Here is a 27,091-nt window from a genome sequence, read left to right as displayed (position 1 = left end):
AGGGAAATACGGGTAAGACTGACGGCAGTGACACAGCGGGGGAACTCTGTAGCCAGATCTGGGCAGCGTGTGCGTGAACTGGGGCGGGAGGAGTCAACATGGAAACACGGATTCAGCTCCTAAAGATTACCGTTACCATTAGGGTCAGGCCACCCAGTATCGGAATTCCTCAGTTCTTAAAATGTTTTAGAGTAGTTTTATATGAATGAATTGAAGTTTTAAGAAAAGGAGTATGGTAGTTTCTTACATCTTCTGTATTTTGTGCCAAAGGAGGGAGTAAAAATAATTATTGGGATAAAAGAGTCAAAGTGGGCTCAGCGTATCACAGAATTCGGCATTATTCTAGAAATGGAAGGCTCATTATGATTTCTTTCAATTAGAAAGGTGTCTATTTCACATCTTGTATTATAGCACCAAGCGTAACAGAGAAAAGAATCCGTATCTAAACCGTAAGTCATTACTTCATTATGGAGGCAGAAGATATAGATACTGTTAATGAAAACAACTGAAGAGATTTATTTAGAGGCCACCTGTTAAGGCACATTTTAAAATAAAACACCTTTGTGTATATAAAAATACAACTGACTCCATATTTTGATTTATGAAAAATAAATTTATTACGTAACACCTTGTTTTTAACAATGTTCAATTTTTTTAAATTCAGAATACTTGTGTCATTCATGTAAAATAGTTTGATACAGTACATTGTATGTTATAGGTTTTCTTTTTCCTCAAAAATTCTAAGGCTCTCCTACTCCTTCTCCTTTGCTGAAGTAAGGGCACCCTAAACAACGTGCGAACAAGTTTTAAAAAAGAAAATGAACTGAACAAAATTTTAGTAGCACTACACCAACCAGCTTTAAAATCAGGACAAAATATCTGAATTGGATGCCGCACCTTTTTAAGGAAGTTATCATTCATGCTTTTTTCATCTTTAAAGCATGCTCACAAATCAGCAACACCAACAGGAAAAATAAAACACTGTCTATGACAATCATTTTAGTTTGTTTGCTGAACCAAACAGGTTTATATCAATGACAACATATTTAATTACTATCAATAGCAGCTTTAATACCAGTCAAGTCATAGATTAAAAGTAAAAACAAACTCATAAGTTGGAAATCAATCTTTGGGAGTTCTGAAACCTTCCTGGAAAAACTATGTGGCTTCTTGTACTTTCAAAAAATTCCAAGCAATATTCTTGGTCAAAAAACACTGATTAATGTAGAAAATGAATCAACCCACTGTTAAGACACTAAAATGAAAGGTGTACCGAAATAATCTCATTTTGAGTCTTGGTTACTTTGTTAACATATACTGTATGTTTCAAGTACCAGTTAAAACTTTTGTGTGTGTGTGTGTACTATTGGTCAGATAATGTTGTTACACGGGAAGAATTCACCACATACAACGACAAATGCTCGCCCCTAGCACGTTTCACAGCTTCAACTGCTACAGACTGTCACTGAAAAAAATGCATTGGTCAGTCTGAACCATGTCAAGTAAACTATGGAAGTAGCAAACCCACAACACAAACTGTGCTAGCACTTTCTTCTCAAGTCTAACTCCAAAAAGGTACAACTTGGAAGCCACTACCCCAATCTGTGAAAAGTGGTGGAACTCGGCTACCGGACACTTGACTACGTGGCTGCACAGTACATTCTCATGGCCCCTTCCAGGTTCCCGCCGAGAGCCGCAGGCAGCCCTGCAGCACAGCGACAGTGCATGGACAGTGTCCGGCGCGGCTCAGTAGCGGTGTGTCTGGTGAGAGTACTGTGGAGGCTGCTGGGAGGTAGCTGAGTATCCCATGCTGCTCTGTGGCTGCGATGTGCTTGGTCCAGGGTTGGGGTAGGCAGCATGTGCGTTGGAACGCTGGAAAAGGAGAGGGAGGGCACAGGTGACTCAGGCGTTCTACGCGCTGGCTGCATCCTGAGCCAGCAAGGCTTATGTGTGTTTGAAGTGTCTTCTATTTTACGGCAGTAAGAATTTTAAAAGTCTTGTGCTATGTATTGGCTTTAGAATGAAAATGACAAAACCCCCAAATCTTTTAATATCAGCTTTTCCTTATGAAGGTCAGAAGTATTGCTGGTGAAACAGCACTAGGCTGAGTCTTACTACTGTGCTGTGCAGTTCATTTTTTTTTTTCTGTAACAGGAACTCCCTTTTATGCTGTTTTGTATCTGCCTGATAAATAATAACTAACTTGCCTGCGATGCTTACTCTTGAACTTAATGATGTGTACGTTAAGAAATTCAAAGCTAATCTACACGCTTGTTTCTTCAATAGAAAACTCTCAACACACGCATGACTAAAGAACAAAAATGAATATGACAAAAAAGGGTACCGCAGAATCATTTCTTCAGCATTAGATATTTTTATGCCCTTTACATTAATGAATCTTACTTTCTGCTACAAGCGATACACAAAAGTAAAGTTACAATTATTAAAATGTAGGAAGAGTGGTATTCTCAATTCTAGAAACAGCGCAAGGGGCCGAGTTCAGAGTCCTCTAGTTTTGATCTCTTGTATTCCTGTTCCCACTCCTGCACCTCTCTCTCATACTGTTAGTTCCCCAAGACAAACAGTACGAAATATTAACCATAATTTAATACTTTCTTCTTTCAGAGCATGTTTAATAAATCATGTAATTTGAAATTCTGCCAACCCTAGCAAAAATAACATTTTAAAAAGAGTGGACATGTGAAATTGTAGTCAGAAATGCTATTTTTGAAACCACGCACAAAAACCACCACAATAATAACTTCAACAAACAGAAGCACAGCAACATGCCCCACCCTGCTTCATTTTCATGCTCAGGACGCACCACCTGAGTGTGCAAACAATCCTTGTGCCGAGAGGTGCGTTCTCTCCCTCCAGGTGGGGAGGAAAAGGTACTGGAGCAAACGTCAACCCGCAAGACGCCTGTCTGCGAGCTTACTGGAGGACAGTTACTACTCAGGCAGACAACGATTCCCAGGGTTCCGTGGGCTGGACCTCCCGTTAACCATAGCAAAGAGTTCATATCTAGTTCTCGAGGTGTAGTCGCAGGCTCTGGGAGCCGTACTAGTTTACTAAGACCTCTTTCTCTCTTTTAGTAGGGAAATAAGTCTAATCGGTCACGTTTTCAGTATGCTTTCACACTGAAATCCAGATCAGTTGAGAAGAGGATTAGAACCAGCAGGGAGGTGCTACACGATGTTCCAAATGGGCCTGTCTGCAAAGGGCCTGTGACCCTGTCACTTGAGAGGATCCACAAGTGGCATCGGAGCCACCCCAGCAGATCTGAGTCTGCGTGCTGGGTCTACCTCCAGCTCGCGGGGTGAATGCGGGAAAGGGGTTTAACCTCTAGAGTAGAGCCTCAGTTTTCTGAAACGACGATAACGCTGACCTCACAGAGTTGTAACGCTTGGAGGGAAGGATGTCTGCTTCATACTTAGTAGAAGAGCTGGCACATGGTAAGTACTCGGCAAGCTCCTCCCGTGATCACAGTCACCACCAGCACCCCCACCAGCACTCAGGAAGTGTGTCCTGCGCCCTGCGAACGCGACTAAGAATTCTAACGACGACGACGATAATAAGAATGAACAAGGTGAGTGCTGTCATCTATTACATGCCTGTCAGTCGGGCCGGCCGCTGTCCTTAGCTCACGTCCGCTCACGTAATCCTGACCACAGCCTCACGCTGACCATTATCTACATCCATCCGACAAATGATGAAACTGAGAACATCTGAATCACCTACTCAAGGCTGCCCACAAGTCAGTGGCGGGGCTGGGATTTGGAAGCCTGAGTCCTTAATCACTGTGGTTTCAGAAACGACAGACATCACTTCCTGAGCGCCCACTGTACGCTGGGTGCTGAAGTTCACCACAGCTGTTCCCATGGCAACGGCAGGTTAGGCTTCGCCCGTCTCATGTTACAGATGAGAAACTAAAGCCTTGTCCAAGGTCACAGAGTTAATGAATGGCGTAATTTAAGTCTGATCATGTCAAGCCTGGCTAAGCCCCCTCTACTGTACCACCAAGTACTTTCAATGCCAATAACGCTTCACGTCAACGTGTTTCCCAGGCATGTAAAGGTCGGTACTTTCTTAACTACGTCGCATTTTCCAGTGGTCACAAGCCCACGTGCAATACCGACACGGCAGGTCAATGCGAAACAGACGGGAAGTACCTGATAGTCTGAGGTCATGATCAGTCCACCTGAGGTAGTGGTAGGAGGGACGACTCTCACTTTCTTCAGCGGGGGTCCCTGGGTGTGGCTGCCGTCCTGGTTCCCGGGGTGGCCGGTCCCATTCGTGTGGTTGTTGCCCTGCTGCTGCTGCTGGTTCTTCTCAAGTGGTTAAACACAAAAATACAGTCCAGCTCAGGAGGGGAACAGAACACGTCCGAGCCAGGAAATGGCAGAGCGGCACCGAATTAAACAAGAAGTGGCCAAGCGCACTCTGATACTTACTTTGTCTCCTTTGTCATCAGGTTCCTCTTCTGTTAAAAATTCTCGCTTGGGGTAAGGGATTTGACAACCGGCAAAAACGCTGATCATAAGAAAAAAGAAAAGTGATTTCGGGTATCCTAATCGATATTTCAAATGCTTCATTTAAGTGGTTTTTGTTTTCATCTTTTAAGATGGACTCTCTGCCTGCTTATTTGTGATATAAGCACCTTTCATGCCGCTGTGACACAATGAATCTCTTCTTCTAAGCAGTGACGTCACAGCAGGCCAGGGGAGGGCTTTTCATTGTATAAAAATAATCAGTAATCATCTGATAGGACTCAGCTTTCTTCTTTGATCCCAGGCTCCTTTTTTATCACCACAACCAAAAGATAGATTCCAGCTGGAATGTCATTATTTTACTCTCCCAACTGCATTTAAAATGAGAGTATGGAAACACAACTGTATTTGGGAATGGAGTTTGCAACTGGAACACAAAACTGTAACTGCAAGCAGTGAGCCAGCCCAGGGAGTCTGAGGGAGTGACAGCTGTAAAACCCCTGACGACACTTCAGTCATCAGAGCTCATTCTTCACTTCTCATAAGGATCTCCTTGGGTCCCCATGTAAGAGCAATGGCAACCTGGAGCTGACAACTGAAAGAAAGCATGCACCAAAAAAGTCTATCGTGCTAGTGAGTTAATAAATTGATCACTTACTCTGATGTAGGAAGTGGGTCTTCTAGGAAATAGGGGTCCTGCATAGCCTGCTCTGAGGTAATTCGCTTTATTGGGTCCATGGTAAGCAACTTCTGAAGCTGAAACCACAAATCATAAACACATCACTGCATTACCTCTCTTAGTTTTATACCCTTTGGCACATTTTTGGGAGGCATATGTTTTTTGATGAATAACACCAGAATCTGGAGGGTATTTATTCCCCCAAACTAAAAAAAAAAAAAAAATCTCCCAATTGTTCCATTTAATATAATAATTCACATTTTAGTCATTCTAAGACTCACTATCTCACTTGGTTCTCCCACAAGAAGTAATTAAACTTATGTCTTCTTACTCTAAACCAATGACCTTTTCCCTAAATTGCTATATCCAATTTAAAATGGGACTAACATTCTTGTATTTTCTGTTAAGGGGAAAACTTATTATAACACAAATAATACACCAGCCACATGTGGCTATTTAGATTTAAATCTAAATGAATTATAAGCAAATTAAACCAAATTAAAAATTAATTAATTAATAACCAATTAAGAAATCAGTTTCTCAGTCATGCCAGCAAGCACACGTGGCTGGAGCTGCCCTACCAGGCAGCGCGGCCGTCCGAGTCCTCCTGACAGCTCTGCGCTGGTCTGAATAAGTGTGGTGGCTGGCACAGAGCTCGTAAAGTGCAGAGGTGTGGCTATGAATTTATTAGTTGAGAGATTCTGAACAAGTTACTTAACCACTTTGTAACCCCATTTCTCAAGTGGAAATTAAAAACAGTACCTTTTATCATAAGTTTTTTTTCAGAATTAAATGAGTTAATATGTGGAAAGCAATTATAACAGTGCCGGGCACAAAGAAAGCACTATATAAGTGTTAGCCATTATTATTACTATTATTACATAAAGCAATGTCACACTAATGTGAAAACTCAGTATCTTTCGGCTGAAATATAATTTACTGAAGACTCTATGAACTAAAGTATTTGATGTTAATATGTGATTTAAGAGATGACCTAAACAGTAGTCTCTTAGCTTATGATCTCTGATCTAATGCAGTGTTTTCCAGGCTTTAGAGTATACCAGAGTCATCCCTGGAGCACTTCCTAACTCCCAGATGTCTCTGGTACTGCTAACCTATGACCACACTCTGAAAACCAAGCAACTAGCAGACATGTGGAGACAGTGGGAGATGACACAATCAGAGAACAAACAGACAGAAAATATTTTTAAATGCAGATGAAATGCTGGGATGCTGAGACTTTAATTTTAATGAGCTGCTATTTCAGTGGAAGCACAATTTATTTTGAGATTGAAAGGAAAAGCATGCATTTGCTACTTAAAATACTCAACAGTTTTAATGGAATTGTATTAGAGTTTTCAGATGGAACCACCCAAGATAGGTCACCCCAGTAAAAACAAGCAAGTAAGCTGTAAAGGAAGCCTATGTCTCTACAGTTTTAGTGGTGGTGGTAGCGAGAGTCTCCTCAGACTAGACTGAGTAGCAGTGAATTGGAGGGATGTAAGATAATTCTCCTAAATTGTGACTTTTGTTCTACCACTATTATCATTATTTTTTTTAGAATAAATAAGGCCATAACTTTGAAGGATCTAACTTACCTTCCAATTTGGGTACTATTTTAAGTACATTATAAGAAGCCATGATTTGGATAATAATACATTGTGTGGTAATATGGTCAGTTAAGCACTGCTTTTTAAATCGCTGATTAGATATGAAATGTATGATACATAACATGATAAAAAATTACTGAAGAAGATGCAGAAGCAGAAGAGGAGAAGGAGAAGAAAAAGCAGAAATACAAGAAATATTTGCCAAGGGGCCTGGTACTGTAATGAAGGAAAGTTTAATCCTTTCAAAGTAAAAAAAAGTCCCATTTAATGAACTCATTTAAAAATACTGGGAATAAAGGATTAAAAGAATTTAAAGCCAAGCAAAATATAACCCGCTTCCCCAAATTCCCCCTTTATATTACTTTTTTTGAAAAACCATAAAACTGAAAAACATTTTTAATTGTTATGATGTAAAAACGGAAAGTTTATTGTAAACAAGTTTAAACTGACAAGAGTTGAATATAATGTCACAAATTACCTTGATAGTGCAGATTCATTTAGATTCTAGGTCAAATCATTTTTCCATTATATACTATCTATATACTACATTTCTCATATTCTTCCAGGAAAAGCACATAAGGGTCCCTGAAGGACCTTTAACAGCCAAGTCTATAAGAGGTAAACTTAGAAAGAGATAATCTGTAAAACTCATTTCTGAACAGTGGGATTGTTTTCATCTTGATTCTTCTTTGAAATTTTAAAATAACTGATGAAAACCAATAAATGGAATTTTAAAAATGACTTGACAGACTTGGTACACTGACTCTCTTTAGAAAATCTAATGTAACCAAACATTAAGTCTGTGAATTAATGTTTAGAAAAATTAGTATTAATTTTCTAATTAATTAGAAATTCTAATTAATTAATTTTTCTAATTAATTAATGGGTTTAGAAAAACAAGTATTTGATATCTTTACTATACGCACCAACGAGATCTCTGCATTAGTATTACTATTAAAGAACTCTAAGAGTGCTGAGTAACCACAGAAATTGGCTCAAAAAAGCCTCAGGTTGGGCTTATTAACAGGGGGAAAAAAATGCATTAGTACTGTTTAGTACTCTTCTCTAATGCTTACCAAGTGGAATGCTTTACTATCTGGTTTAACTTTATGTTTTTCCATATACTTGATAAGGCTGCAGTTGGTATACCTGAAAGAGAAATACTATGAAATAGCTATATTAGATATGAGGTTAATTTTACATTGGCTGAAGTTTTTCCAAACAGAATTATTTTAATGATAACCGACACAGAACATATATTGCAAATGGTATTCAATCAATTTTATATTTCATTCAGTATTCACACTAGTCACTTCTGAATGGATACTACGGATTAAATGCAAGATAATTTCATGAATAATATACACACTGTTTGGCTTTGTTCACATGAATGCTATCTCAACAATTATCTTAAATAACATATGGGTCAAGAGTTTAACTCAGCCCTACTAGTAAGTTTAAAATAAATACAAATTTTAAAAAATTTGTCACAGGTCTATAAACTCCCTCTCCCAATCCCCTTGATCTTACATTAAGAATAAATGAAATATTCCTTCTTCTCCATTAAAACTTACTTAAATTTACAACACAACCTGGGTGGGTAGGCAGGTGGCTATAAGCAAGGTTTGTTTATTTCAGTCTCTTAACTGCTTCAGCTACGATACTTTCCACGGATGCACAGCTTCCAGAAAGTAATAAATATGGAAAGAAATGAACTGACTTTTTTTCTCATGTCCAAATCAGCTGCTAATATGAGACATTCACCTTCTTTCTATCACCATTCAAACATCTTAAGAAATGAAGACTATCATAATGCAAAAATATTCATTAGAGTACATAAGTAAAGTAATTTAATAGAATAATCTTGTGTTGAGTATTCTACCATGTTGAGTATTCAATCTTATACGGAGAATTCTAGAAAAGCAAAAATCAATGAAAGGTCTATTTTCTTTCCAACTTACGTATTTCTTCTGAAATCTTTCATTAATGTTGAATGTTCAGGCATCTTTTTTATATCTTCCCAATCTTTATCTGTGAAATACATTGATACAATTTTATATTGTCTAGGTTCCTATTCTCAAGAATTTTAATAAAGGTTACTTCACTTTTCATTACCTGTCCTATACGTTTAACTTCCATGAAAGCACAGACTTCAAATAAATGGTCAGCTATAGTAAACATCTTAAACATGTAAATGCAATTCCCCATACCTTGTACTGAGTTCAATCTATCTCTTTTTAACTTTATTTTTTGAATGCCTACTTTCTTTATGTTTTACTATAAGTTACCTCAATTTCTGTAACAACAGAGGAACAAGTTATAAATAAATATTTCTGTTATTTAGTAGTTCTATTTCTATTTGTAAAACCACTTTTGTCCCACCAAATTTCTTGGTTAAATCAGCACCCAATCTCCTCAACAATAACTGTACTATCTTCCCCCTCAGTAGCTTTAAGCTGTACTTCTTTTCCTATGGCCCTCCCCACTTTCCCCTCATTAAATACACTGGTTTATGTGGTCATCAAGGTAAGCAGTAGCAGCTCTTTGAAATGGAACAGAGTAGGATGTAACTAGCATATTAACAAGTCAGCTGGTGCCTTGGCTCGTTTCCAGCTACTGGATACATTAGGTGGGAAATGCCTCAATCAGTCTTGCTGGCATTAGAGCTACTCAGACACCACACGTCTTTTTAGAAGCTTGCTGTCACCCTCAGGGCACTTCACTGCCATCCCACAGGTGCCCGCACTCTACCAGGTAGCTTCACACCACTTCAGCTTTTAAATGACCTTCAGAGGTTTGCTTTTCTTTCAACTGACTTATAAAAATATTTGCTACCTAATCTCCACAGATATCACATATTGTAAACTAAACACATACTTTAAATTCCTAAATGGCATTTTCTCCTTAACTACTTCCTTGTTCAATTTCTATTTTTGTCAATTTCTCAAGCTAGAAATCCTGAGATAATCTTTTATTCTTTCCTCAATTACATGCTTCCTGTCAAAAAATTATACCTTTATTCTTTCTTCTCCATCCAAATCACTTTATACCTGGAGTACTGCTACTTAGTAAGCAGCTGGTTTCCTGACTTGAGCTACCTCTCTTAAATTGATTTTTACATACGCCTGCCATACTCATCTGTCTAAAATTGAACATAAACCATGTCACTAGTTCTCAAGAACTTACCATAGAGTCTCATTCTTTAGCGTAAGTCTAAATTCTGCTGCCTGCCTTTCAGGTTCCTTATAAGCTAAGCCTACCCTAACTGTGGAACCACATACTAAGAACCGTTTTAGAACCATCACCAATGGAGGCTGCCCCCAGCTCCACCCCTGTAAGCCATGCTCTTTCCCCTGGGGCCTCTGAAATGATGGGTGCATTCAGAGGTGGGAAGAAAAGGCCATTCTCCCCACCTACTCAAACTACTCCCATTCTCTCAACATTCTCCTTAGAGCAGTTCAATGTCAACTCCAAGAGGGCAAGAGTCATGTCTGTTATATGGACAATATTTCATACTTAACACAGTGCCTGAAACATGGCAGGTGCTCAATAAATAAATATTTAGTGAATAAATGAAATTCCCATCACGACAAAGCAATCTTTGTAGAAATGTCAGTCAATTTTGGAGAAAGGTAGTTATTCTGCATTTACTGATAATTAACACTTACAAGGGATGTGGAATTATAACTCCCAGATATTTCTGTATTAGTTTTGAGTTACTGACCCAAGAAAAATTCATAATAAGAAACAACTTCTAATAAGTACTTGACTAGCCAGAACTATGTAGGGGTTTTAAACAAATTTTCTTTATTCTGGACCTCTGGGCAGAGTTTCTGGGGAGTGATGAGCGGCTGTCCTGTGGCACAAGGGACCAGGACGCAGCTAGAGATCTAAAGCCTGTGACGGGACACCCAACAACTCCCTCCCTGCTGCAATCAGTGCAGGCACGGTCGCTGCGCAATGTGAGCCCTTCACTCACATCCTGACTGTTCCAACTTCAAAGAATGTTCTTACTGACAAGAGTTATACAGCAAAAAACGCTATTATTCAATACAATGTACTGCACAGTGCCCTAAATAGAAATACTGTTCAAAATTTGTAATCAAATACCAAGTAATGACATTATTATATATACTGCCAGACAAAAATACATACTACTGAATTTTATTTCATCTCCAATGGTGAGAACTAAAGGCACCTTCTAAATACAGATATTGCAATCATTTTAAATATGAAACAAAACAAAACCAAAAACCAAAATGAAACAAAAATACACCCTGCAAATTCAAGAAACCCCTAAATATTTTTATGCTAATATGTGAACTCTACAAACTTTGCTATTTCTATGGGTCTTTGATTAATGCAAGTCATCAACACAGAGAATTGAGTAAGAGTAGCTTTCATCAGCTAAAAATATACACCTTTCCAATGAAGATATCTAAGTTCAAACAACAGTGATTTAAAAACAAAAACAAAAACATGTGTACCTGCAGGAAATCCCATTACATTGAATATTCTGTCCAGCTGGTCATGGTGATAAGGATTACTAGTTTTGATGTCCTCTTGTCGACAGTGAAATATTGGTTCTGACGTTAGTAGTTCTGCAAATATACACCCTATAGCCCAAATATCTTTAAAACAAAAAGAAAGAAAAAAAAAAAAGGAAAAGAAAAGAAAAAAAAGGAAAGGAAAAAAGAAAAAGAAAGGAGGAAAATAAAGTGGTTCTTTCCAAAAGAAAATGCATTTTTATGTTGGCAGGGAGTGTTTTTTAGCTCTTTTTCTCCCCTAATAAGCCATATTAATTCCTAAGCAATTACAAATATGAAGGACTATTGTCTGTACATACATATTCCCACCCCACCCACCCCAGTGTTTCATTCCCTGTTAAACCTCCATCCCACCCAGCGATTTCAGTCCAAGTTTAATCGAATTTATTACCTAAAAATTTTGGTGAGTTTAAGTGCTTCAAACATTACCTTATCTGTGAAATACATACAAAGCTGCAGCTGGAGCATGGGAACCATAAACAAATAAAGCGAAACAAAAAAATAAACAAACAGAAAACCCAAACAGCCTGTGAAATTGTGCACACTTGCCAAAAACAATCAGCACCATTTTCTGAGGTAAAAAATATTTTTTATTGCTATCTAGTTTATGTACTTATTAATTTGTGAAGCTTAACAATTATCCTGCCATGTTAGCACTAGTTAGCAAGGTACTGTTCCAACAAGAAAAAGACAATGCCTAGCCTCAAATATTCTAATGAAACAGCATTTATACTGGAAGAGCTTTTTGTTCAAGTGTTTCTCCATGCTATAGCAGAGTCAGACTTTGTATTTAATAAAGACAAGAAAATATGGGGCAAAATACTACCTTTAAATAGGCACAGAGGTGACAAATTCATAAGAATTATTTAAAAGCCAGGCAAATGGATTCCTCTTTATACAGCAAATTTCCTTCACTCGCTTTAAGATACAGGCTAACTTTCATTCATATTAAATTCTTACTAAAAGAACTATTAGCAGTGGAAAGATATATATGCCAACTTGGAATCTGAAGCTGAAAGCACTCCATTTCTACTCAACAAATCCCTAAACCGACCATGGTAACTTCCCTACACTCAGCACAATGCCGTGCACACAGCAGGCACTCAGTAAGTGGTTTCTCACTGACCTAACCAATACCTGTGGTAAACATAAATAACTATAGGAGGACAAAGTAAAATCACTAGTTTATTAAGGCCGATTATTCAGGTATGTTAATAATGGTTACTTAAATAGAAAGTGGGAAAAAAATGTTAATTTATAAATAACTGAAAATTCCTAAAATCTAAAACTGGAATATAGAGATTTAATTTAATGTACAATTATCACACTTACATTTCAAAGTAACAAGTTAAACATCTGTTTACTTTAAGATGACAAACGAGACTACAAGCAAGTGATTTTAAAAATGACACTGTCTGCCCATCAGTTTTCTCCCCCATCAGAGAACCGAGTCTGGCCAACACCACCACACGGAAAAGTCTCATCAAGGAATAAAAGCCAAGCTATTTTCGTTTTACCGTCAGAGAGTAAACGGGAAAATTAATTATTTTGTGATTATTCTTTTTACATGGTTATCCCATAGGAAGCTGACCTTTGATCATCTCAATCCAAGGGAAGACAGGCAAGCTGAGTGGGGTCACCAAGAGGGCCGGGGGGTCAGTCTGCATCTGCAAAATGCTACTCATAGCACCCGAGAGACACTGTAACAACTCAGCCTGGTTATGAAAACTCGAACAAAAAATAAAACATGTAAAGGAAGATGAGAGGTAAGTAAATAGTTTAGCTATCCTCTGTTGCTTTAAAAAAAAAAGTCAGGAAAGTAGGAAAATTACTTTACTGAACCTTGCTTAACTTTACCCTAAATAACCTCTCTCTTCCTATCTTTTCTATTATCTTTCACCTTCTATCAATTTCACCATCCTTCCCTTCTTCAAATCCAGACATTAACCACGAATTTGAGTTAGCCGATCAGGCTATTACTTCAGATAAGTTTCTAAATCTTTGTAAACAAGTCTCTCCTATCTTGCCTATTTTTTCAGATTGTGCCATGGGAAAGTCCCTTCCTGCTCACCTACCTGTCAAACTCCTTCTAGAAAGACTTTCCAAATTAAAAGCATACAAATCCCATCTACTTCTCAAAATATGTGATGTTCATGTGCAGCTACTGAGCTAATAACCAGGCAGAGTGGACCGCAACTGGGGGCTACGCAGAACCAAACGGCGGGAGGAAAGATGTGTGAAATTTGTTTTAATCAACAAGTGTACTAACAGCCCCTATCTCAATGAAAGAGTAAATTCACATCCTCCCGGTTTTATTGAAGTTCAGACTTCAGTAAAACTGTTAAGACTGCCCTAGTTGACTATTAATTAAAGATTGATACCCCTCTTTCGGCCTTCTCCACAAGGTCAATGAAACAAAACCCCCAACACTCAAAACTGAATTAAACTTTGTCCCCAGGAGTACAGTGTTGACTAAGCTATCATTTTCTCTCTTGGGTTTAACGACTCAGCTTGCAGTTCCACACAGTGGAGTGAATGAGCACAGCACTAAGATCTATTCGCAAGGAGGGTGGGAACATGCTGGCTGATGTGCTCAGATTTCCCCTATGCTCTCGTGCTGCTTCTTAGCACCTTCAGTCTAACATAACCCACCAAACTCCACTGGCAGATTTAACCCTTCTAAATGAGACCACTAAAATGAACGTACGAACATATCCAGCAAATAATAGGTAAATTCAACCACAAAGGCTCTTCTATCTGCTGAGCCTACTACGACTACCAGACAGGGAAGTCAAAACGCTAGGCAAGTGCCTTCAGGGTGGCGGTGGGGATCTGCTGAGTGCTTTACTGCACCCTGAGGCCACCCACCTGCGGAGCGGGAGGAACGGAACGGTGTGAGAGAGACCGGAAGCAAGGAAGAAGTTTCATTTTCTACTCCTGGATTCTATTTTTTTTAATTTATATTAAAAATGGCTTATATATGATTTCTGTCTCTCTCTCAAACAAAAAAGCAATTTGTAAGATATCTACATTATCACTTTTTTGAGCAAACATTTTGATGGAAGAAAGCCTCTTCCAGGACTGCTCTGGGCCGGGCCAGGCACATGCGGAGGGACTGGCACTGACCTTGGTCTCAGGTCACCTGCCCTCAAGTCAGTTCCCTCTGTGCTCTCGCCACCTCACAAGGCAGTGGTTTCTAGCCAACGTCACAGAACTGTCAGAGTTGAAGGTGATCTCAGAGATGATTTAGGCTAAATTCTCACCTTCAAAAAATGAGGCCATAAAGGACTAAACGCCTTGCCGAAACACCGTCCCCCTCCCCGAGTGGCAGAGCTAAGGCTACAAGTCAGAGCGCTAGTCTTGGTTACTTCTGTTGTTCAAAGATGACAACATAGTTTATGCACACAGTTCATACTGGTTTCTCAACTGGATGGAGATCCCTTAAGGGTAAACGACATAATTTGTGTTCATTTTGGTTTCTCTTAAGTTTTAAAAAGTCTAACAGTTATCCAATAAATTTTGATGTTGATGAGAAGGAGGAAGGCCTTCTCTTTGCTAAATTATAAAGCCATTTGAACAAAGGAATCTGTCTAACAGCTGGTAGTCTAGCCTTGTGACAAACAGCCCTGACCTAAAACTGCTAGACTGAGACTGTCCTGGTGAATAACAGCTTATACAACTCTCAATGCTCACAATAAAATATAGATTTCTTAAGAAAAAAGAAAAAAGTAATAAATGATGAGCCAGAGTCACAAACCTATGTTACAGTTTATTTTTTACTCAATTTAAATCAATTCAGTGTTGAGTTTTCTGTTAACAGCAGCTGAGGTTAGGTAATTATTTCCTTATTTGTATAGCCTCTTAATATGTCTTACCAAAAGTAACACTGCTTTTAAATATTCATTTTCTAGGTGGAAAAAATACCTATGTATCATATTAGTTTACATGCTTAACCATTTAGAATACCTCTGTAAAAATGATAACCAAATGTGTGCTTAGGTAGTAATATACATTCAAAAACAGGGCTAGCTTCAATAATTTTTATTTTTCCTCCTAATTGACTTTTAAAAAAATAAATATTTTATTTTGGAATAATTTTAGATTTGTAGAAAAGTTGCAACGGTATAGTACAGAAAAGTCTTATATCTGACTAACTTAATCTACCTTTATTTTTCTATACAATAAAATGTGATCTCAAAGCAGGTATAAAGATTAGTGAACACAAAAGATTTTGTGAAAAAAGACATGCTGGATTCAAGATTAATATGGGGGAATGCTTACAAGTATTTTTCCTTTCCTCTTCTTGAGTATATATTGAAATGACAGCAAAGAAATAAAGGTCCAAATCCACAGTAATAGACAGAACCGGAGGAGACCATCAGGGACAAGACCCATTCACTCACTCAGCAGAGTACTCAGTTCTCACCATGCAGGCAGTGGCCTCCAGTGGTGAACAGATGGGCAAGGCTTACCCATTTAGGGGATTTCAGACAGGAAGATGGAAGTGTGATGGGTAAGGCTGATGGTGTGACCAAGGAAGTTCTCTCTGAAGAGGGAGTATTTTGACTAAGATACGGATGAAAAGAGACTAGACATATACAGACCTGATCTAGCAGAGATAACAAATAAAAACATTTCTGGAAACAGTTCAGAGAAGGCCCCAGCCCGCAGTATTACTGCTGAGTGGGAAGCAGACTTGCCCGGCACAGCTCTGGGGAGATTCTGTGCTTGCAGAATCAGCTACAAAGTCTGTATTTTGAACACTTGATCCCTCCCCACCCACTACTGCCCTGGGGCTACCAGGTACACAAAGCTTGGGCCAGAAGTTGGAGATTCTTCCCTTAAAGAATCTGAAGGTCGTCAGTTCGAAGACTTGTGCATACTGGCATTTAGGATTCCCCAGTTAATGCTGGTTCTCCGCTGGATCACCCCGAAGTAAAGCCTGCCAATCTATGAGCCCTCTGGTCCATGTACACTAAGTTCCCAAGCAGCTTTCTGTAACTTGATTCTCAAATGCAAAGAGACATCAAGGGTCGGCAAACAGTTCAAGAACACCGGCCACATGAAAGCGAGAGACCAAGAGATATCAGTAAAAAAAGTGACTACAAAGAAAACACAGATAATTATTCCAGAAATACAGCAAATTACAAACAACAAGCATCTTTATCACTGTCCTCACAGGTATTTAAGAAGCTTTTTTTTTCCATAAAGCAATACAATATGTTAAAAAACATTAATAATCAGAGAATAAGAAGGGGTTCTTAGAAATAAAAAAGACAAAGGCAGAAAAGCATGAGAAGAAAAGAGGTATAAAGGATCAATCCAAGAAATCCAACATCTGCCTATACTCAGTTTAGGAAAGAGAAATGAAAACACAGAGGAGGCAATCAAGACTAGCTCAAGAGGATTTCCCACAGACATGGGACATCAACTTCTAACTGAATGTGCCTACCAAGTGGCCAGCACACCACTGTGAAATACAAGGGTGAGAAATCCTGTTTGTTTTCAGAAAGGACAAAACCCCAGGTAATTCACCACTGAATGAGAACAAGATCAATGTGAGACTTTGCATTAGTAACACTGATGCTAGAAGACAACGGATGGGCATCACCAAATTCTGAGGGAAAATCATTTTGTACCTATAAACTTAATCCCTACCAAACTGGAAAGTATCATGAAGGCATTTTTTTCAGAAACACAAGAACTAGAAAATTTACCTCTAAGAAAGGTTACTTAGGAATATGCTGTAGCAAAGTAAGGGATGAAATAATGAAATCCAGAAAGAAATAGATCCCACCCAGAGGAATAAAAAAAGGAAAAACTGGGATGAAAACCAATCCAGAATAGAGCAAAATATAGAAGACTTGTGGGTGGAGTTATCCAAAAAAATAAAAATGGGTTTAACACCATCCTGGAGAACACAGAACAAGTTAAGTAAGCAATAAAGGCACACAAAAAAGGAAAAAAGAAGGGCAAAACACATAAGAAAAAACTACATGATGATAACATTCTACCAAATAAAATGAAGCAGAATAAAGATGTCATTAATGGAAAAGTTGTGATAAAAGGATTGTGGTAGTTGAAGATCAAATCCATTACAATATGTAGCCTAAGTATAAACAACAGTGGGCATTATGGTTTGCAAACAGAAAATAAATGCTGTACACATCAACAAAGTGGTAATAATAATAATGATGATAATGGTATTATAAACTGAGAGGTTGGTGGGGGAAGAAGTAGAAGAGCACTAATTTCCTAATTCTTCAAAATAGGGAGATAATCAATACTATCAAAAATTGAAAAGTGAATTAAGATGTTCTAAACACCTACTTATTTTCATAATCTTTTTTCCTTAATTTTAAGGGGATCTTTTAGAAGCTAGTATTTCTTTTGGTGAAAGAAACATTTGTCTGACGTTCAATGATTAAGAAATTTTACTGTACTTATTTCTCTTTTCAAGTAAAATTAAAATACTTTTTACTTAGAATTCATAGTATAGTCCCATATATTTAAAAACTTTTTTAGCATCTATTTATCTATCAGAAAGGGATGTCTGGAATGGTACACCCCTAATGCCAATGATGGTATTTCTAGAGAGTAGAATTTTATGTTAATTTTTGCTCTTACTTTTATAATTTTCTGTATTACTTGATTTAAAAATATACAGAAATATGTGTACTTTACAACAACAAAGCCACTTTTTAAATGTCATGGAATTTTAATTAGTTCTACTCACCAATAGCTTTGGTATAATGTCTTGCTCCAAGAAGTAATTCTGGGGCTCGGTACCAGAATGTCACGACTACTGGATCCAAATCTGCTAAAGGCTTCAAAGGTGAATTAAATAATCGGGCAAAGCCCATATCAGCTGTAAAAAAAAGTAACAGCAATGTTAAGGACACAGATTTTTACAAATTTTATTGATTACTCTAATTTTACTATTATTATTTAGTAAGATACGAAAAATGTGAATTCTGGGGGGAGAAAACCAACAAAACCAACACAACATCTCACCCCTTTCAGAAGTCTAAATATAAAACAAGTTTGAGATCTTCATTCATTGCCAGCTATTGTCACTCACTCTTCCACTGGGTTACAGACACACTCTGCTGCCAGAGGTCAAGGGTGACCCTACCCCTCCGGGCAGATTTCTTTCCATCTGTCTTACCACCGTTGGGACAGGGCTGTGAAGCTGCATTCCCATTCTTTTTATTGGTCACAAGCACCAAGAAACTAGATCAGTTAGGGTGAGGCTTTCCAGTATTTGCATCAATAAGCATGTTCACTGGTATAATCAGAAGCTGACTGTACAGTATAATAATACCACTATTTCCCCCCCATTTATTTGGGTGGAGTTTTTTCTTTAAAGAATCATGTTTGTTTTTTAAGCTGGAAAAGACTTCAAAGATCATATAATTCAATCACCTCCTTTTTCAAATGAGGAAACTGAGGTTAGAAGAAATTAAGTGATTTGACAAATGTCATAAACTTGTATCTCAGAGCTGGAGCTGTAATGAGATACAGTTCACGGCATTTCACACGGTTTAATATATAGTGTGGTAATTCGGGCATGGACATTTATCCTAATAAACTGCCACCTTCTTATAGGGAAAAACTGTGTCTTTTTCATCTCTCTCCCCCTTTTAGCATCAAGTACAGTGTCATTACACATTGCTTTTGCCAAACACACGCTGAATGAACAATCACTATTCATACCACCTATTCGAAAATTTCAAGATTCATCCACCATTTGTTTAATTTTGCTCTCCTAATATACATTTTTAATGAAGTAGGCCCCAATCTAATCTACTTAATTATAGAGGTTAAAAAAAAAAACCACAGAAATTTGGCAAAGAATTAAAACCACGAGTCGGATTACTAAATACTGGTTTACAGAAGAACTAGTATTTCTTCTTAAATGTGAATACTTTAAGCCGTTAGTGTCCCCCAAACCTGCCAACATCATACATGTTACACAGAAGTATAATTCCAAACTAGATTATTTTTAACATATAAAATTCCCCTAAATCTTACAGTAAAGAACACATCTGTAAATACTGTTTGGCTGGGTCTTTTAGATTTTGCATGCTTTGAACTTACATTTGACTTTGATGCCACCAAGGTGGATTGGATGAAATCCTTTAAATACACATGTAAGGTCTTAACAGGCATTTGATACTATGGTAAGCACTGACAGGGCCTGGTTCTCCAAGCAAGTCAATGACTAGGAACATTTCAAGGTGCGTCAAATGTTCGCAGTACTAAAACACTTGCAAAATTTATATCAAGAGTATTTCGAGAGTCTAATTAGAAGTAGAAAATGAGATTTGGGGAATTTATAGGGGAGGGTAGGGAAGAAGGGTTAAGAATATCTGGGTTTTTCTTTGTTGGTGAAGTGGTACAAATCAGCTGATAATTCTAATTCATATTAAATCTTACAATCAGAAATTCCTATTTACTTTGTTATATACTCCCATAAGCCTGCTGCTTTTAAATTAATATAATTTAGTTACTACATTTCTTCTATCCACACACAAAACAAACTAAATAAATGTGACAAACACAACTCGGAAATGACAATGAAAAAATAACCAGTTAGGAAAAATAAATCTAGTTCTATCCTTATAGGTTATCAGACCAGGAATGGGTAAAATTTTGCATTGATATATAAGAAAACAGAGCTATTAGAAAACATGCCGAGGTAGAGAACGCTTGTTAATTTTTTCCCTTCAGGCACAGGCTCATTAGAACCTACCCAGCCTCAGTGGTATCCTGAGTTTGTAATTCCTAATCTAGATGAGGCTAACAGAGGCATATGTCCTGATCTAATGTGGCTCAGGTAAACAGAACCGATGGTGTAATTACTAGTACACTGTATGCCCTTGTGACTAAAGGTGAGGCTGGCTTCTAACATGGATAGAAGCCACTCACCTCTATAGGCTATTTTTAATGAAAGCAAAATTTCTAAGAAACTTGCATGGCTTATTTTATAATTAGAACACTTCAGTCTCTAAAGATTGTCTGACACCTTTCAAGAGTGTGAAACATTTTTCACTTTTAACATATACTCTTTAGAAATGGCTTCGATCACATGGAACTATATGAATAAATGCATATTATTACAGCAAAAATTAGAAGTGATAAAGCTGCCTGCAAAAGTTTTAAAAGAGTGCTACACTGTGACTTATCAAAGATATAACATACCAATTTTTACTCTTCCTCGCTCAGGACCTTCACCCATAACTAAAATATTAGCAGGTTTCTGTGGAAACAAAATAGTGTTTTTTTTCAGTAGACAGTAGTGGTTTCTTTTAAATAGACAATATGCCAATATAACATAAATCCACCTTTAAAAAAACCACATTTACTCAAAAATTAAAATCAAACACAGGAAGTCACCAAAGAAACTTTATGTGTATATATGCAAAGCAATATGCAACTTCATGAAGGCCAAATATGGCAGTGCTTTTCTCCAGGCAGAGCTAAGGCTTTTCTTGGCCCTGTTATCAGTCTGCTTTCACTACTGCGGAACAGCTGGCAGAAAGTTAAAATGCTGTGCTTCCTTCTAACTCTTTCAGTTACGTAAAATGTCCTGCAACTTCAAGGGAAAATGTATCTTCAAATATAATTTAACACTAAGCAGCAAGTTAATTATAGGGAAGGGACCACCTGATACCCTTTTTTGGAAACCGCACAGTATGTACCTATGTTTCAAATAAGTTATAGAGAAATCAATTTAATAAAGTCTTTTCTAAATGAGTTAGCAGAGTAATAGGAATTTTCCATGACCTGAACATCACTGAGGTTTTCATTTTTAAATAAAAAAGGAAGCTAACATTTAAAGTGAGATTTTACAAAAGTAATATTTCAAACAGGTCTTAAGTCTCTAAAAATAACAAGATTAACTGCCATCTAAAATCTATCACAGTGGTATCTACTATACTAACATATGAGGGTTGTCCCTCTTCAAGGAGGAGGAGAGAGGGAAAGGAGGAAGGGGCAGTCCCCAAACGTCTCTCAGGTTGCCACCCTGCCTTCCGCCTGGTCTGACTGCAGTTCTACCAGTCTGCTGAATAAAAGTGAAACCAGATCACGATGCCTTTCAAATACCCATCAAAGCAATCTTGGAATCAAATTAAAGATTTTAATGAAGGCTGTTTACAGTGGTAACCAATTCACAGGCTTCCCTGACCATATTTAATGACAGCCCCTATGCTATTACTGATAAAATGTAACTTACAGTATGTTATTCTACCAACTACCAACGATCAAAATTATTTTTTTATCCTCAGTGAAAAGACACTGCTGAAATGGTAGCACATACATTTCAAAGGTTGAAAATTCCTACAATTTTTAAGATGAGGAAACTAGGCGCCAGAGCGAGTGCATGACTTGCCCAAGTATGATCAAGGAGATGGGGGTGGGGGGCAGTAGCAGGATGTGCCCGGTCTCTGAGCAGTGCAGTGCCCGTTCCTAACAGACCCTTCTGAAGGTAATTATGTAGCAAGCTTTAAATGGACGTGTATTACCATAACTATAATGTGTTGTTCAAGAAAATGTTTTCAGAATCTCTATCATCACACACACACTCCTGCCCACTGAGACAGCTGGTGAAGCACCAAAAGGAAGTGCAGCACTAACAATATTCCCTGTGAGCCACGTGGAGCTGCCAACCACAAACAAAGCTGCTCATCAGGGACACTGCAGAGCTCAGCCTGCTTCAGAGGAAACCAGGGCTCAGAGACTCGCGTGAAATGCCCACAGCAGGGGTGGCCCTCCAAGAGAAGAGGCAGCCCGTCTATCTGGCTGAGGGAAAGGCCTGCTCTCAGTCACGGTGTGGCTCAGGAGGGGACTTGATATTTGGGCTAGAACTCTCTTCTCATGGTTCATCAGGGCAGGACCTCCTAGACATCTCTTGAACCCCATTTTGATTCTCCTCCCGTCAATTCAGTCTTCTGTACTATTGCCAGGGTTACCTTCCTAAAAGACAAAGCTGATCACATCATCACTCCCTTGTTTAAAATCTTCCACAGTAACAGAGGAAATTATTAGGAAAACAGTGGAACAGAAAATTATATATAGACTGTGATTACAACTGGGTTAAAAAAAAGAAGTGTTGAGTAAGGACCAGAAAAACAAAAAAGGTTACAGTGACAGAGGTAGGGACGACCTTTTCAAAATTTCTTTGAATGCTGTTGTTGTGCTTTATTACTAAAGTATTTCACCTTCACGTGGCCCCTCACCGCCTGTGAATAAGGTAGAAGTCTTTATGATGGAATGCCAGGCACCTGCAAGCTCTAACCCACTTATCTCTCCAGCCCCGCCTTCCACCACTCTCCTGCCACACGTGTTTGCAGCGTTCTGTGACTAGACCTTACACAACTATGTCAGTGCTAGCCCGTTATTTCTACCATAAGAACTTTCCTCTGCATTACTTGGCAAAACCTGATTCTCCACGCCCACCCTCTAATGATGTAAGTAATACATGAATACACTCTGATTATAAACAATTCAAACTATGAGGCCACATACAGTTAAGAGTTAAAGACTCTTTTACCACCCATCACTCCTCCACCACATACCAAATCCCACTCCCTCCTCCAGAGTTACAAGCTGATTAACTGGCTTGGTGCGATGGATTTTTCTAGCACTTAAGTGCTCCTAAAAGATTACTTCCATATCTGGCAAAAGCACAAGCACACATGGGCATCACTTTCCTCCTTCTATTTTAGATGGAGTGGAAAAGCTCTCTCTCTCTCTTTTGCTTTCTTACTCATTCAGCAGCCGGACACAGATCTGAGAAGCCCTGGGATGGGTGGTACTGGTCAGCCTGCTACTAGGCAAAGGGGGAAAAACTCCCTCTCTTGGTCTTCATTTTATTATAGACTCACTGGACTGGCCAAGTCCCAAGCTTGGGTTTGAGCACTGGTGAGGAACAGTTTCTCTGTCAAAGTCTTGCCTAGTATTAGGGTTTGGGGCCAAAGCTCCAGCTAATAATGAAAACTTGCTTTGCAAGACAACTCACTGCCTATCGCACGATCTGAAGTAGATCTTGGGGCCGAGAGTCACCACGCACACTTAAATTAGTGGATTTAAGTTCAGTTTGGGCATGCTATGTAGTCATAAACAAAAGAGAATGGTTTTAAGTGCTGTTTTAATAAAACTGTTTATAAACAATGAGTCCCTCCTCATGGTGTCTCCCATGGTGGTATCCATATGCCCCAGGGCGTGATACTCTGATTTAGTAGACAAATCTCACACTAAATTTCTTTTGTGAATGTGGTCTAATGGAAATCTCAAGAGAAACTGGCAGAAAAGCCATAGAGATCATGAATACTCTTGTCAGTATTTGTTTTGTTGCTTAATCAGTTTTAAGGAAGGCTTCAAAAGACCTGATGGATAATTTTTGTTTTCGTACTTAATGCCACATTGAAACAATATTATATTCTCCAAAAAGCTAATTTCTTTTCTTTCTTTTTTCAGTGGGAGAATTTGTTAGCAGTTTTAAGCTCTAGAGCCAAAGCATCCAAGTAACTGGTGATGAGTCATGAAACAATCAGTAATAACCATGACTTTGGTAAATAGTCTGTGATCTTTCATGTGCCATCAGACATAATCACCTTAAAAAAACATACTTTGCTGGTGACATTTTGATGAGGCACATACTCCATTAAACTATTTGTTGCTCTAGAGAGCAGAGGTCCAACATGACTTAAAAGTATTATAACATCATGATAACATCTTCGAGAATAGTTATCTTATGCACAGAAATGATTATAGAACCCCCTTTACTGCCTGCTGAACAATGAAACAGATCAATGAGATACTTGTTTGAAGTATACTTTGATTGTTTGAAACTACGATAGCCTTCTCTTGCTTTATGTCTCCCAGAAAAAAACCTGTGTTTGTAATTAAAAGAACATGCCCTTGTTTTACAGTCTCATGGCTTTTCTTCTTGTTTTATGTTGTTGTGCTCCAAAAAAAAAACCCCACTGACATTTCCTAAAGCAAGATGTCTGTGTTACGGAGATAACCATTCCTGTAGAGGCTTTCTGTTCTCCAGGCTCTGTCACGATGGGAAACAGCACACTGATGATTCTGGCATACAGCAGGGATGGCAAAGTAGTTTCATTTAAGGGGCCAGCTCTGGTAGAAGACTAAGGACTGCGTGTAGCTGCATCTTGAGAAAGACAGGAATTGGGCTGGTCCGGAAACTTCCATTACCAGTCAGAGGTATCTCACACAGGTACGGAAGTGCAGAACACTGGCATCTCTGTCAAGTTGACGACTTGTTATTCTAGGAGTAAAACCAGAGTCTTCATATTCACTAACGTTATCAAGGCAAAATGGAGACTCTGAGTCAACAAGAAAAGCTGGTTTTTAATGGATCTGTCTATGAAAAGAAGACAGGGATCCCTAAGAAACCACTGTCAAGTGCTGTTCTCCAAGATTTTTTCAGAACTAAACTTACACACTATAGACAACACAACCTGGTGGCACACTTTCCGGACACTCAATGACTTTGTTTCCGTTTGGTTGTTAATCATTTTGTACTATGACACATACTGATCTGTATCTCAAATGGCACATTTTCAGTTGATGTCTAATAGCTAAGAAAATATAATTCTGCTTTTACTTGTAGTTTTTTTTTATTGTGTTCTGAGAAATTAATATAGAATTTCTGTCTTTGTGAATACTTACCATGAATATCTTCTAGTACACACTGAACTTTTCTAGACATACATTTTTAGCGAATGGTTTTTCTTTTTTTTTCTATTCTTTTTATTTTTTGGCTGTGCCACACGGCTTGCGGGTTTCTTAGTTCCCCAACCAGAGACTGAACGTGGGCCCTCGGCAGTGAAAGCTTGGAGCCCTAACCACTGGACCGCCAAGGAATTCCCAGTGAACGTTTATTTTAAAATATGTTCTTTTATATAGCCCTAAATGCCAAGCAATTCTATTATATCACATTGCTTCGTTCTACAATTTTTGCTCATTCTTTATTTAAAAAATTTTGTCAAAATCTGATTTGAAGAATGTCAAAGTACATAATTATATATTTCTATTTCCTTTTGTACAACTGCCAAATTGAACAAACCGTAAGTTCTTTGGGGTATATTCATGATTTTAATCATTCTGCTGTTACAAAATATGTTTCAGTCTTTTGAAGTAAAATATACTTTATCTGATACTATAATTTTTTTCTATATTTGAACAGACACAGACTTTAGACCAATAGTTCTCAACATTTTTCTTCCCCTAAACATTTGAGGAATATAATAGACTTCTTCAGAAGATGAGGAAGTATGGTTAAATGGTTAAGAACAGGCTAAAAGAAAATCAAGGATGCTATCAGCTATTAGTTCTGTGACCTTCACCTCCATTTTCTCATTTATAAAATATGGATAAAAATAATGACAAGTTAGTGTTGCAAAGATAAATGTTACTAATGCACATAGAAGACTTAATACAATGCTTGATATATTAAAAGTCCAAAATATATTATAATGACAGCTAACACTATAATCTGTTAATAGTGACTCACAACTGAAGTGATTCTTAACTGAAGACTTCTGGGGGGCGAGGTACCCATTCATGATTGGATAATAGCCCCCAAGATGATTTTTCTACATCACCCTATGAGATGCCCCTAATTGTTTTTGATCACCTTTCTAGCTTCTAGTTACTTATGCCTTTTATTGATTAAAAAACTTTTTATTATTAGTAACAGCTTTTTAAGAATTAAAGTAATAAAAATAGACATTCTTGTAGAAAATTAAAATACAGAAAAGCACAAAGAAAGTAAAATTTACCTGAAACCTCACCTCACAGAGTTAGGTCATTACAAGTATTTTGGTGGACATAATTCCAGATTTCTCTATATTATTTACATTTATATAAATATCTTAGAAAGGCTCTTTTGATTCCTGTATTTGTTCACTCAACAGTGAACAAATAATAAATAAATGCATAGTACTACTGTATTGATCCTATTTTATTTAGCCTCCCCTATCACAGTTACTTAGGTTACTTTTAGACGAGAAAAGTTCCAGGACATTGTTAAATAATAGTGGTAACAGAAAGGTTAGAACAGAGAAGATAAGAGAAAAGGTAACAGAAAAGATAACAGCTGTTGATTTGGTATGTACACTTTTTGTGCTTAGAAGTTTCCTTCTTTCCTTATTTTTGTAAAGAATTTCAATCAGAAATGAATATTAAACTTTGTCAAACATTGAATTTTGCAAAAGTTTTATATTTATAACTATTGAGATAACCAGTGTTATTCTCTTAGCATTATTAATATGAATTCTGTTAATAGGTTTCCAAAGACTGAATCATCTTCACATTCTTGAAAAGAACTTCATTTACTTGGAGCATAGTAATATTCTTTTAACATTCCTCTGGATACAATTTGCTAATATTTTATTTAGGATATATGCATAAATATTTATACATGACACTGATCTACTATCTTTATTAGGTTTGTGTCAGTGTTATGCTTTCTTCCTACAAAGTTACTAAGGAAACTTTCTTTCTGGAACAGTTTATATAATGCAGGATTAACTGTTGCTTCATGGTTGAAGCAACTGTGAAAAAATGTGCATTTGTTACATGTTTTTAGAGGTAGCCCTGTGACAAATGTCTTTAAGTCTTCCATAGTTGCTAGTCTATTTAGTTTTTCTACCTTTTCCAGGGTCAATTACGGTAATTTGTATTTATTTTAAAATGTTTATTCTATCCAGGGTTTTGTAGAACACCAGAATA

General features: G+C 37.7%; 1 protein-coding gene across 5 annotated transcripts in view; it reads right to left on the bottom strand.

The window, feature by feature from the left end:
- Window positions 1-592: 592 nt before the first annotated feature.
- Window positions 593-27,091, bottom strand: part of CDK8 (cyclin dependent kinase 8) — a 98,885-nt gene continuing 72,386 nt past the window's right edge. For 2 of the 5 annotated variants that reach the window (XM_068526805.1, XM_068526808.1), the window contains 9 exons: window positions 20,531-20,588; window positions 18,063-18,194; window positions 11,267-11,410; window positions 8,741-8,810; window positions 7,856-7,928; window positions 5,149-5,246; window positions 4,455-4,533; window positions 4,173-4,331; window positions 593-1,872 (listed from right to left, as the gene is read on the bottom strand). In XM_068526805.1, the coding sequence (XP_068382906.1) occupies window positions 1,747-1,872; window positions 4,173-4,331; window positions 4,455-4,533; window positions 5,149-5,246; window positions 7,856-7,928; window positions 8,741-8,810; window positions 11,267-11,410; window positions 18,063-18,194; window positions 20,531-20,588 (939 nt within the window). In that variant the 3' untranslated portion in view covers window positions 593-1,746. The remainder of the gene's footprint in view (window positions 1,873-4,172; window positions 4,332-4,454; window positions 4,534-5,148; window positions 5,247-7,855; window positions 7,929-8,740; window positions 8,811-11,266; window positions 11,411-18,062; window positions 18,195-20,530; window positions 20,589-27,091) is intronic. The other 3 variants (XM_068526806.1, XM_068526807.1, XM_068526809.1) reach the window with 3 other exon arrangements.

Source organism: Eschrichtius robustus, chromosome 18 (genome assembly GCF_028021215.1).
Source record: "Eschrichtius robustus isolate mEscRob2 chromosome 18, mEscRob2.pri, whole genome shotgun sequence".
Lineage (NCBI taxonomy): Eukaryota > Metazoa > Chordata > Mammalia > Artiodactyla > Eschrichtiidae > Eschrichtius > Eschrichtius robustus.
This window is presented reverse-complemented; position numbering and strand designations above follow the sequence as displayed.